The following is a 13734-nucleotide window of genomic DNA, read 5'->3' as shown; positions in this document are numbered from 1 at the left end:
GGCAGGAAAGCAGTGGAATGTTCAGATAAGGTCAGAAGATCGAGTTATAATTAGCATTTTCATTCAGAGCTAGAGACTTGTCTTGTTTCCCAGGCCTATTATTGGATGGACTTCTACCATTGAATAAATTGAAATAGCTTCCTTTTCTCACAGACCAACCTTGTAAAACCTGTTTTGCACTATGCCTTTAAAAATAATTGAGTATGTTGAAAAACAGTCTTTTAAAACCTGTTGACCGAGTTAGGGAAAAATAATTCAGTCTTTGCAATCTGAGTTTTCATTAATGTTTATCTGTTCCTTTTTTCATTCTGCTGTTTCATTCTGTTAAAGGAAAAACTAAGAGTAAATAGAAGGTTTTTATTTTTGTTTTTTATAAATATATGTGAAGAAGAGCTAGAAATGAAGTGTGAGATAGATTGGCCATAACCCTAGCAATAATTGTTGATAATCAAATCTGACAACCACTTGAGCATGATCATTTAGTTTACATTTTCAAATGTCAGATTCCAACTATGAAGTTAAACGAAGCACTCTTAAAATTTAATTGTTGGGGAGAAATTATATAATAGGTAAATTTCTATTCATTGTGCAAGTGTTAGGTTATTTAATTTATCCTTTAAAATTTAACAGATTTTTAGATATCATATTTTAATATTTTACTTAATATTTGCTAAATTATGCATAATAAGTTGAATAACCGTTAACCTACTACTCAGTTTAGGAATCATGGCAGTATCAGTACCAATGTTTCTACCTGTGTCCACTTTCATCTTTCCCGTTGCCTCCCCAAACCCCAAAGGTATCCACCCATTGTGCTAGAATTTATATTCATCATTTTCTTTTTTGAAATAAGTTTAATCTTTTTTGAAATAAAACTATGTTTTGCTTTTGATCTGAATAAAAATGGTATTGTACTACGTGTGGGCTTCTGTGATTGAATTTTTCCACTCAGTATTATGTTGTTTCATAACAAGATTCTATGTTGCTTGCTGTATGTGGTTTTCATTTGTGTATAATGTTTCCCTCTCTAAATGTTCTAAATTCTCATAATTTCTTAAGTAATTTTCCTGTTGATGGACATTTGGGTTGCTTCTAGTTTTTTGTTATTATAAATAATGCTGCTGAAATAGTCTTATATTGATATGCGGCCTGGTATGCAAGTAGATTTTCTAGGGCAGTAGTTCTCAACTCGAGTTACTGTGCCCGAAAGGGACATTTGGTAATATGTACAAGTGTTTTGATTGTGAAATTATTGGACAGTCAACAAATCGGCTAAATTATTCTATAGTAACAAATCCCCCCAGATGTCAGTGACTTGACATAACCGCATTTTCTCATTCCCCTAAATGTCCACTGTGAATTGGTGGAGATTTCTTTTTTCACATAACTGTCTGGGGACCCAGCCTAATGGAGGCTCTGCTCTCCTAAAACATTTGGAACATGCAACCTTCTTTTGGTGCTGAGGCAGAGGCAGAGACAACAGAAGACTCATGAACTGTCTATTGTATATTTGGAAGCAGAAGTGACCCTATGTCACTTCTGCTTATGGCTCATTGTCCAGAACTAGTCACATGACTTCACCTTAATTGCAGAGAGTCTGGAAAATGTGGAAAGTAGTGTTTGGTTAATATTAATATCTTTGGTGCAAGGGGAAAATATTGGCATTTATGGGGCAGGGGCTCAGAGAATGAAATGTCATGCAAAGTATTAGTACTGCACCATGTACAGTGAACTGTTTAATTCAAAATCCTGTAATAAATGACCTCCTTGAGAAATGCTGCTCTTAGATACAGACTTAGGAGTGCAGTTACTGGGCTATAGGACATATGCACATGCTACAAGATGATATCAAATTATTTTCCAACGTTGATGCACCATTTTACAGTCACATCAGTGTACAAGTGTTCCTGTTTCTCTACATCTTCACCAAATTTTATTGAGGTATAATTGACCTATAGGAAACTGCATATTTTGATAGTAATTTGATAACAGTAGAGGTAGCTAAATACACCCATTAAACCATCGCCACAATGAAGAAAAATGATCATAACACCCTCAAAAGTTTCCCTGGGCTACTTTGTACCCCTTTCCTCCCACTCTTTTCCTCTCACTTTTCCCCATCCTCCAGAAATCACTGGCCTGATTTCTCTTAATATTGATTAGTTTAAATGGCATTTTAAAAAAACTATATTTTCTCTTTAGTGTATAGAAATGCAGTTGTCTTTTGAGTATTGATTTTATATCTAGCCACCTTGCTAAATTTTCTTTTTTATTCTAATATAATGTCTATAGATTGTTTGGAGTTTATTATGTAGCTAATCATGTAATATTTAAATAATGACAATTTTCTTCCTTCTTTAATACATTTTTGTGTCTTATTGTAATGGCCAGAACTCTATAGTATTGAATAGAAACAGTAGATACTTGTCATCTCAGTGATCTTAAAGAGAGTGGTATATCATCATCATTAACACTGAAGTTTGCCTTAGATGTTGAAAAATACCCTTTGTCAGCTAATACCAAGTTGTTATTTGTGTTCTTAGTTTGCTAGGAGTTTTTATCATGAATGATGAATAAGTGGTGAATGTTACCAAATGCTTTTTCTGCAGCTGTGGGGATGATCATATGGTTTTCTTCTTTCACCTGTTAAAGTGATTAAAGATCTTATAGTTCCAATAATATTATATCATCTTGCCTTTCCTGAGGTAAATCCAATTTGTTCTTGATATGTAGTTTTTTTTTTAATTTAAATTCAATTAATTAACATATAATGTATTATTTGTTTCAGGGGTATAGGTCTGTGACTCATCAGTCTTATATAATACCCAGAGCTCATTACAACACATACCTTCCCCGAAGTCCATCACCCAGTTATTCCAACCCCCCACCCCTCCCCTCCAGCAACCTTCAGTTTGTTTCCTAAGATTAAGAGTCAAAAGATTTTATTTATTTATTAGAGAGAGAGCAAAGCAGGGGGAGAGGGAGAAGCAGACTCCCCACCCAACAGGGACCCTGACTCAGGGCTCAATCCCAGGACCCTGAAATCATGACCTGAGCTGAAGGCAGGCACTTAACCAACTGAGCCACCCAGGCACCCCTTGATGTATAGTGGGTTTTTTTGTATTTCTGGATTCTACATGTCTGTATTTATTTATTTATTTTTGTATTTCTGGATCCTGATGCAACATTTTGTTCAAGATAAGTGTTCATAACTGAGACTGACCTATAATTTTCCTTTCTGTTTCTGCTCTGATCTGTTTTTGGTTATAAAATAGGTTGGGGTATTTTTCTTCATTTTTTGTTTGGTAGATGAGTTTGCACAAGTTTGGAATGATCTGTTTCTTGGAATTTTGGTAAAATTTATCTATAAAACCATATGGGCCTGATATTTCTTGAGAAAAAAAATTAATATTCAGTTTCTTAAATGGTTATAGGACTATGTAGGCCTTCTGGTTTTTTTCTTGATTTAGTGTTAGTAAAATATATTTTCTTTGATTTTGCCATAAAATTGCTTATAATGTTCTTTTAAATCTCTGCTTAATCTGTAATCATGTCTCTTCATTATTAATGGTATTTATATGTCTTCAGTTGATATCATTGACCAATATCAGTTGACATTTGATTTTGTTAGCCTTTTCAAAGAACCAGTGTTTTGTTAATGTTCATTTTCTCTGTTGTATATTTGGTTTTCATTTCATTAATTTCTGCTTTTTATTATCACCTTTATTCTACTTTGAGTTTATTCAGTTTTTGATACGGTATTTTTTCCCCTAAGTTCTTGAGACACATATCAATGAAAACAATTTTCTGCCTTCTTTTCTAATATGAGTATTTAAAATTACAAAATTTCCCCTATATACTGCTTTTGTTGCATTCCATAAATTTTTATATGTAGTACTTTCTTAATGGTTTAGTTCTAAGAATACCTAAATTTCTATTATGACTTTTTTTACTTGTTTAGAAGTGTGTTACTGGTTTTCTAAGTATACTTGAATTTTAATTGACTTTTTATTATTGACATCTAACTTTTGTGTTTTGGTCCTAGAACATAGTCTGTGATACTCATCTTTTTGAAAATTTTTTATACTTTCCTTGTGACTTGTGATCATTTTTGTAAATGAAGCATAGGAGCTTGTGTAATATCATGTTAGTTTATTATCTGGACTTTTCCTCCTTAGGAAGAATTTACTGGGAATGGAAATTTGATTTGACTGTATCACTGCTTTATTAGGACTTGAAGGACTAATTAGGACTCTTGGTAGAGTTTTATTTCATTGTTAACCTCAATTTCATGTTAAATTTTTAAAAACTTACCTAACATGCTTGAAGACCTTTTTCAAAAGGTTGTAATTCAGAATAATACAAAAGTCCCTTAAAGTAAAAAATTTACCTAGACTAAAAATCCTTAAGTAAAATATTAAGGACAACTCCGCCCAAAGGAAGGAAGAACCTCAACACCCTATTGTGATGATAGAGAAATATAAGGAAGGGAGTCTGTTCCAATTTAAACAGGAAGAAAAGAATTTCACTTTTGTGGGGGAAATCTAAAGAAGATAAAACTCCCCATTTTCGATTTCCTTGTAATTCAAATTGGTTGGTCAGACTCAGGAACTTAACACATTTTAAGTATTAAGAGGAACATATGTAGGGAAAGATGCAAATCCGTGCAGGGTCACTGGCCCAAGGTATGGTTAATGAACTATGTAAATGGTCTGCTTTCCTGACTCGTTTTTGTTTCTGTTTGTTTTTATAGGTAGAAGAAGTGAAAAAGCACCAGCACTGTTTAGCATTTAGCTCCTCTGGACCCCAAAGCCAGACATACTACATTTGTTTTGATACATTCACAGAGTATTTAAGGTGGCTTCGACAAGTCTCCAAGGTAAGTGCTTGTTCAGCTTCTAGCTGGCTCAAGAGTTCCTCTCTGCTTTACCCAGTTCCAGAATGTAGTATTATACTTTTTTTTTTTTTTTTTTTTGCAGATACTGCTAGTAGTTTGCAATTTTTAGTTTTGTAGAAGCTCATTTTGGCTGAAAAGTAGCCAATTAAAAAATTTTTAAGTGTATTTCATTTGTTAGATTTTGTTTATCCTAAGGGGGGAAAAGAGAATTCAGTGGGTAGACTGGCATTACTGTCTTAATGTTATAGATAAGGAACATAGGCTAAGAATATTTAAGGGACTGGCCCAGGGTAGGACAACTGCAAAACCACAAAATACCCAGAGAATTGTTACAAATTTCCCCTCTTCCTCTATTTTTTCATATAAGTGGTTTAAACTGTGCCATCTCCTTTTCACCAGTTCAACTTCTGCCTTTCGAATGGCTTACTTTCTTTTCACATCTTCATTATTTTGACCATTTTATAGTCCCCTAATTAAATAAGATCACCATGACCTATGAAACAGTATATGTGTGTGTGTGTGTGTGTGTGTGTGTGTGTGTGTGTGTGTGATGGAAGCTAGAATAACATAATGAATAAGATAAATAAGTGTTGGTATTTCAGATAGTGTGTGTGAAGATTATTTTACATCACATTTATAGAATTGTGTGTAAAATGGGTGGATTGTAGTACTTTGTGCCTTGGTTTTGGCTGTGTTTATGAAATGATGAAACCTCTCTTGGGTGCAGAAGCATTACTTTGGAATTTGCTTTCATATTTTTGAATTTATAATCCAGTTTGCTATCCAAGTTCAATATGATTCAGACTGCTGTATGATGTAATTATTTATCAAGTGAATGAATAGGGAATGACTTTGTAAAACAGTTAATAGAAAATTCGAGAACAACGTCTAGAAAGACTTTGTGAAATACTGGCTACCCTTGAATTATCAGATAAAAACTGTGTTGTCTGATGATGCCTAACATTTATGAACATTAGTTTCCCCTGCTTTCAGAGAGGTAGCAATAGAGGCAGAATTTGGATTGATAAGACTCAGAATTCTCCTAACCTTATAGGCAAGTGGAAGGGCAGCACCCTGCTAGAGAAAATGGGAAAGATGACATTTTTCCTACAGACGTGCATGTACAGTTAATGTGGTATTAGAGGCAATAAGTACATCTATCTAGTTGTTTTAAAATTACTTTCGTGGTTGCAAATGTGAGGAGACAAGTATTAAATACTGTGCTTTGATATTTAAGTGTTTGCATGGGTTCAAGGCAATAAGGCAACAACCTACACTCTGCTTTATTCAGAATAAAATGCCAAAATGTGTTCAGAGTGCATTAAATTTCTTTCTATATGGAGACATTGATTTTTTTTAAATAAACTTTTTATTTTGGAATAATTTTCTATTTACAGAAAAGTTGTAAAGATAGTACAGCGAGTTTCCACATAGCCCCACCCAGTTTCCCAAACATCTTCCATTACCATGATAGATTTGCCAAAACTAAGAAACCAGTATTAACACATTACTCTGAAATAAACTCCAAAATTTATTTGGATTTTACTAGTTTTTCCATTAATGTCTTCTTTCTGTCCCAGGGTTTAATCCAGGCTACCACATTGCATTTGACTGTCATGTCTCCTTTGTCTCCTCTATCTCCTCTAGTCTGTGTCAGTTTTTCAGTTTTCCTGTGTTTTTTTATGGTCTTGACAGTTTTGAAGAGTATTGGTCAGGTATTTTATAGAATGTTCTACGTGGAGATGTTTTGATCTTTTAAATCAAATCCAGTGTCATAGTCAGCTGCTTTGCATTCTTTTTGGAACAGGTCAGAGGTATAAATTCTTAAACATGGATAAAGATGTAAATAAACATAAATTATCAAGCTTACCAATGACAGGTTGTTTTGATTGAAACAATAACAGAAAGATTAATAGGTATTGAGTTTAATAGTCCTATATTAGACATCCACACAATTGGTAAGTCACTGTTCTGAAGCTGGCAAGCATTTATTAAGCACCTTCTGTATGTTAAGTATGTGTTCTATGTACTGGGATATAGCAAAGAACAAGTCTAATTCCCCTCTCTTGGGAGCACTTACATTGCGGAAGTAGATGGTTAATAAGTAAACACACAAAGAAAACATCAAATAATCACAGTGCTGTAATACAAGTTATAATGCCAGAGTATAATGGAGGAGGAGTAACTCTGAAGAGGGGACATTTAAACTGGAACTTCAGGGAAAGAAGTATCCAGTTATTTGAAGATGTCATGGGAAGAGTTTTCCAGGCAGTCAGAGAAGATAGTGTGAAAGTGCTAAGACTGGAACAAGGGATGTGAAGTCAGGGAAGGCAGGGGTCTTACGTTACAGAACGGGATAAAGAGTCTGGATTCTATTATTGGCATAATGGCAAGCCATTAAAAGAGTTCTCTTCCAAAAAGTTACATGATCTGACATTGCAGTTGTGTGGAGGACAAGAAGAAAAGCAGGGGGTTCTGACTGGCAGGAGGCTCTTATGGTATGTTCCAGGCAAGAGGTGAGAGGAGAAACGGAGAGAAGTGGATAGATGTGTTTTGAGATGTGTTTTGAAGATTGAGTGACAGGATTACTTATAATTACATATCAAGCATGAGGAAAAGGTCGGAATGAAAAATGGCTTCTAGGTTCTTGCTTTGAATAAGGAGGTAAATTGTAGCCTCAGTCAGAAACCATAGCACTAATTAGACTTTTTATATTGGCACCTTTAAAACAATGGCAAAATACAGTTTTTAACTTCAAAGAGTTTGTTTCTAGAGAGACAGCAAAGAGGTGAGGCAGAAGAGGTAGATTGTGAAACATCTCTTTAATGGGGTGTGGAAATCGTTGATTTCTAACGCTGTTGGTGATCATAAAGGTCAAATGTTAGTTTGGTTAGTACTCTTCACTGTCGCTGGTTGGCTAATATGCCATCTCCATGGTCTAATAGGGTAGTGTATCTGGAACGAGGCTCTCTCTCTGATTATCCGAACCACGAACAGACGCACGCATCAGGCCGCTCAGTAGGAGAAGGTGGGGGGTGGAAGGAGAATTGTGACATAGGAGAAGGTGATGGTGGCAAGGTGGAGGAGTGTTGGTGTGAGTTTCCTCTTCCACTGATTATTGTATTGCCGTTACAAAGTGATGTGTAATGCAACTGCAAGCAGATCATTCACACGCACATAGATACACAACAAGCCTGCAGCTTACGTTTCACACAGGTGTGGGTGGGTGCGTCCAGGAGGGAACGGAAGCTAATTACCTTAAATTATGAGTATTAATAAGTGGTTAACTAGTAGTTGGCTGGTATTAGTGAGAACGAATTCAGATCAGAACCTTAACCTCCTTTCCCTTCAAAAAGGCTCTGAATGTTTAGAGAAGCCAAATAGTGTGGGAGTGAAGAGTTCGGGTTTCAAACTAAAGCAGACATAGATCCTACCGTTCACTGGCCCTGACACTGTGTCGAAGCTTCTAAATTTTAGGCCTTTTCATTTGGTAAAGGGAATAGTAATAGTACTTATCTCCTAGGGCTTATGTCAAATATGCACATGATAGACTTATCCTGGCACACAGTAGATTTTAACTGTTTGTGCGTGTGTGTGTTTGTGTGTGTGTGTATGAGAATGACTAAATAAGTAAAACAATTTTATGGCCATCATTCCTGCTGTTATCATGGATTGGCCAGACGATCTTTTTAAAGTATTACCTGTTTTTATGTTTATTTTAAGCTTATAAAGATGCACATATGCTTGGTTTATCTGAACAAAGGACCTTTTGCTGTTCTTAACAGCCACAGCAGCCTTTTGGGGTAACATAATTAGGGATGGCAGATGTAGGGGAGAAAGATTTCTTCCTGAAAAGTCAGGAGTCAGGGACAGAGGGCAGAACATCTTAGTAAATGCATATTTTAGATACAGTGTCTTTCCTTTCTCCATTCTTTTTTTTTTTTTTTAAGATTTTATTTATTTATTTGAGAGAGAGAGAGAGAATGAGAGACAGAGAGCATGAGAGGGAGGAGGGTCAGAGGGAGAAGCAGACTCCCCGCCGAGCAGGGAGCCCAATGCTGGACTCGATCCCGGGACTCCAGGATCATGACCTGAGCCGAAGGCAGTCGCTTAACCAACTGAGCCACCCAGGTGCCCCCCTTTCTCCATTCTTAAAAACCAGATAAACACTTCGAAAGTTTTTAGAAGTTTTTACGGTTGGTGAATTAAAGGAGAAATGAGTTGTTAAGGTGTTGGTTGAAGAGGTTAGATATTATAGAAGGAATCAGTGTGAGAGCCCCTTATTTGGTTGTGAATCCCATATAAAACAGCCGTACTCTTCTTTAAACTTCGTATCTTAAGGGTGGTCCTGTGCTCTTATCTTTTTCTTTAATCCAGCATCCTGGGAGAGTAGGTTGGGGCCCCTGGAAAGAGGATATGAGGAGCTCGGTCCATTGGGGGTATGTGCTTGTGGGAAATTTGGAGTGGCCAAAGCTGACTCTTAAAAGCCACTTATACTTTCAGCTTCCGTTTCCACCGTCTCTGTTCTTCCTCATGTCTGTAGGCATTAGGAAGTTCCACAGTTTAGTTGTTCAGGGTTACTGTGGAGACTTTCTTTTCCTTTTCTTATTGAGAAACACAACATTCACAGAATGGAATGTCTATACATCCTAATGTTTATTTTTTTCTCTTCTTTGCATTATCTTTTAATCTTTTTTAAAATTTAAATTCAAATTATTAATATATAATATATTATTAGTTTCAGAGGTAGAGGTCAGTGATTCATGAGTCTTATATAATACCCAGGGCTCGTTACATCACATGCCCTCCTTAATATCCATCACCTCGTTACCCTACCCCACCCCCCAACAACCGTCAGTTTGTTTCCTGTAGTTAAGAATGTCTTATGGTTTGTCTCTCTGATTTTGTCTTGTTTTTCCCTCTCTTTCCTATGATCCTCTGTTTTGTTTCTTAAATTCCACATATGGGTGAGATCATATGATAATTGTCTTTCTCTGATTGACTTATTTTGCTTAGCAAGAATACCCTCTAGTTCCATGCACGTTGTTGCAAATGGCAAGATTTCTTTTTTTTTTTTGGATGGCTGAGTAGTATTCCGTTGTATATATACCCCACATCTTCTTTATCCATTCATCTGTCATGCATCCTAATGTTCAAATGAGATTCATTTTGTTAAGAATCTGAAAGAAAAACAACAGAAAGAAATATCTGAGTTTCTGATTTTTAATGACCATCCCCACCTTAGTCTGGGTAGGAGGACAAAGAGAAGCAATTCTGATGATTTTTAAATTAAAATGAATTAGATAATTAATTTAAAAGGAAAATCCTTTATTTTCAGTTTATGCTTCTGGATCTTAGCTAAAAGAGAAGTGTTAATCTTCTAATTTGTTTCATTTGATTTTGGGAAAATTTTATAAAAAGTTATTAGTTAGATATGTTCTACCAAGATAGGCCTTTATATACTTATTATTTTTAAAATTGAATCCTAGCACTTAGTATTGCTTGCAAAAATAATACCCAAAGCAGTCCCTTTGGAGTTTTTGTTTTGGGTAGGTGTTAGTGGTAGATACTGTGAAGGAAACAGCTCCTTTGGGAGGATTACGATATTGATTGTAAAGTCATCCCTAAAATATTAATGCACGACATGCTTTAAAAATTCAGTAAACATTCTGTTGTATGCAGTGTAAAAAAGGGCTCTGTTTGCTCACCATGGGCACATGTCTTAAGCATGTTTTCCGAGGGATGGGAGGAAGGCTGGGAGTGATAGTAGAGAGAAGAACAGGAACTGCAGAAGAGGTCCTGTCAAATACACGACACAAGTGACATCGAAACGCTGACCTTGATGTCCATTTTTGTGGCCCACTTTTTGGAGTGCATAAGTTTTAGACATGTTGATCAATCCTGTGAATTCTTTTCAGAGTTAGTCTTTACACGAATCTATAGCCTAAGCATATGTAATTTTTTATTAAGCCTTAGTTACTTCCACAGCACTGTATTGTCCCACTTTAAAGTCTGTTTCTTTATTTCAGGGAAGATTTAAAAAGGGGGGAATCAGATCGTGGATTGGGTGTTGTGCATGAACGTGTTTTTAACTTTTTATTGTGGAAAATGTCAAATATTTAGAAATGGACATAATAGTATAGTAACAACCACATACCTTGTGACCCAGCTTCTGCAGTTATCACCTGTGAGCAGTTGTGTTACATGTGTGTTATATGGCCCATCGTGACAAATTCACACCCCATGGAGCAGCATAGCTCGTGCACGCTTCTCCCTCCTTGTTGATCAGGGGCTGACATGCAGTTTCCAGTGACTGTGGCTATCATATTGCCTCTCTCTCCTGTCTTTCTTCCAGTATTAACCGTAGTATTTTATTCTAGGCCTCTTGTTTTTTGTTTTGTTTTGTTTTTGTCACTGCCGTGAACTGTTTGGTTGCCTTGATATATTGGGTTCACTCTTTTTTTTTTTTTTTTAAAGATTTATTTATTTATTTGAGAGAGCGAGAATGAGAGAGAGTACATGAGAGGGGGGAGGGTCAGAGGGAGAAGCAGACTCCCCGCAGAGCAGGGAGCCCGATGCGGGACTCGATCCCGGGACTCCAGGATCATGACCTGAGCCGAAGGCAGTCGCTCAACCAACTGAGCCACCCAGGCGCTCTTGGGTTCACTCTTAATAGGCATAGTGTAGGCAAGTCAGGGCCACATTTCATGCTGAATTAAAGATCACATGAAGTAATGAGTAAATATCACCCCTTTAAATAAGAATAAAGTATATGGTGAATCACAACTGAACTTTGGCTTTCACATGCTTAGAAAGAGTGTTTTTCTGGGCCAGATTTCACTCAAAGAATACTTCACTAACTACTTGAGTCCAGTCATTCTAATGTAATAGGATTAAGGTTTCCAACATAAAGATTTGTGTCATTAGATGGAGCTGCAAGGAACCCTGAAAGATTACTTAGTCATCTTTTACACATTTTTGCCTCTTAATTTGAAGTGTAGATTAGGGAGTATGCTGCTTTTTGTCAGCATGATTTGAAACCTGTCTTTTAGGGATTGTGCTGTAGTTGCTTACATTGGGATTATAAGGGTAAGAGGCTTTGCCCTCAGTACGTTTCTGCTAAGAAGTCCAGGTGTTTTTGTTGTTGTTATTCTTGTTGTTGTTCATTTGTTTTTTTAGAAACCTTCACATCACATTTTATACCCATTCTTTAGATAGAGAATTAAGGGCTATTTGACCAAGGACAGTCTAGCAGATCTGTGGGAGAAGCTTAAGTTAAACCATGTGACATAGATTTTAGCTTATAATACGTCACCCCATCTCAAGGAGATTGTTCTTGTACCAACTCTGTAGTGAAGATATGAGAAAAATTTGGAAATCCAGTATATGAGCTGTTTGGGTACAAGAAGACTTCAAGTAGGTAATGGGCAAATTGAGTTTCTGAAGGATGAATAGGAGTTCACTACAAAGACAAGAAGGGAAGGGCATTTCAAGGAGAGGTGTAAAGTAAGTACAAAGGCTCAGCTGTGTAAAATGTGAAAATATAGTTCTATCACAGATGTCTGAGCAGCATGAGAAAGAAAAAAAAAAATAGAAGCTAGATGAAGTTTAAAAAGTGCTGGCCTGTCTGTTTCCTGCTAGTTCCATGTCATTTCCTGGGGGAAATTTGATTATAAGTTACCAAATATGATAACTAACTTTCTAACATAGTAATGAATTTGTTACAGAAAAGTTCATGTTAGTTCATGTTATGGAATCTTCCTTATGGATATGAGCAACAGTTTATGAAATTAGGGAATTTAGGAATTCTGCTTTGACTGATGAAATATTTTGGATTGCATTAAATTTTGTTTTTGTGATATGTAAAACTGTGATTAAGTTAGTAAAATATTAAAATGATCTCTTTGTGGTTATAATTATGCTTCGTCTTATTTCCACATTGCTAATCCTGTCTGTTCTTTTTTCCTGTGGCAACTATTGGTTCTGAAATCCTAGTTAACATTTTTTTTTTTTTAAGATTTTATTTATTTATTTGACAGAGACAGAGCAGGAACACAAGCAGGGGGAGTGGGAGAGGAAGAAGCAGGCTTCCCGCTGAGCAGGCCCCCGATGTGGGGCTCGATCCCAGGACCCTGGGATCATGACCTGAGCTGAAGGCAGACGCTTAACGACTGAGCCACCCAGGCGCCCCTAGTTAACATATTCTTAAAAAACGGATTTTTCCTTGAATTCTGAGTCATTTCAGTTTAAAGCCATTTAATTTTATTTTCTCCAAAGTTTTATCATCCAGTTTTATCCAAGTATTATCCTAGGTATTTTTTACCTAGTTTGCTTACCATTCCCTAGCAAAAGAGGCATGCTTTTGTGAAATGCTGCCGGCTTGTCCATTTACTGGGTTAAACTGATCCCCTGTGTCTCCATCTTCCCTCCCTGGGTCTTCTCACTTCCTCCCCTTTATTCTGCACTTTGTTGGAGTTACTACAGAGTTGCCATGAGAGACATGGGGAGGGAGGGTAGAGAGAAGACTAATTCCACCCTTTCTTTATGCAGGGCACTCTTCTAGGCTCAACTTCTAGGTCAGGGTCTCAGCAAACGGAAGAAATGTGTTCCTCATGTGGATTTTATCTGTATATTGTTACTACCTATAATAAAATACATTCTCGGTGTCAAGAAAGGGGCTTACAGCTGTGTTTTAAAGTTGCAACATACTATTTTAAGATTGCAAAGGGCCCTTTAAGAAAGTCACCAAAAAGGTAATATTACCAGTTGTAGTTTTCTGGAATAATTATCTTAATAGTTACTCGGTCTTTTCTTTGAAAGTGTTCTTTAGTTGAACC

At 36.3% G+C, this 13734-nt stretch overlaps 1 protein-coding gene across 2 annotated transcripts in view; it reads left to right on the top strand.

Moving 5' to 3' along the window:
- Positions 1–13734, top strand: part of PHLPP1 (PH domain and leucine rich repeat protein phosphatase 1) — a 222773-nt gene that overhangs the window by 116967 nt on the left and 92072 nt on the right. For both annotated transcript variants that reach the window (XM_064578772.1, XM_045886594.3), the window contains exon 3: positions 4754–4879. In XM_064578772.1, the coding sequence (XP_064434842.1) occupies positions 4754–4879 (126 nt within the window). The remainder of the gene's footprint in view (positions 1–4753; positions 4880–13734) is intronic.

This window comes from Mirounga angustirostris, unplaced genomic scaffold (genome assembly GCF_029215605.1).
Source record: "Mirounga angustirostris isolate CCGP_5_RB_7025 unplaced genomic scaffold, mMirAng1.0.hap1 SCAF_14, whole genome shotgun sequence".
Classification (NCBI taxonomy): Eukaryota; Metazoa; Chordata; class Mammalia; order Carnivora; family Phocidae; genus Mirounga; species Mirounga angustirostris.
Note: the sequence above shows the minus strand (reverse complement) of the source record. Positions and strands in the feature narration are given on the sequence as shown.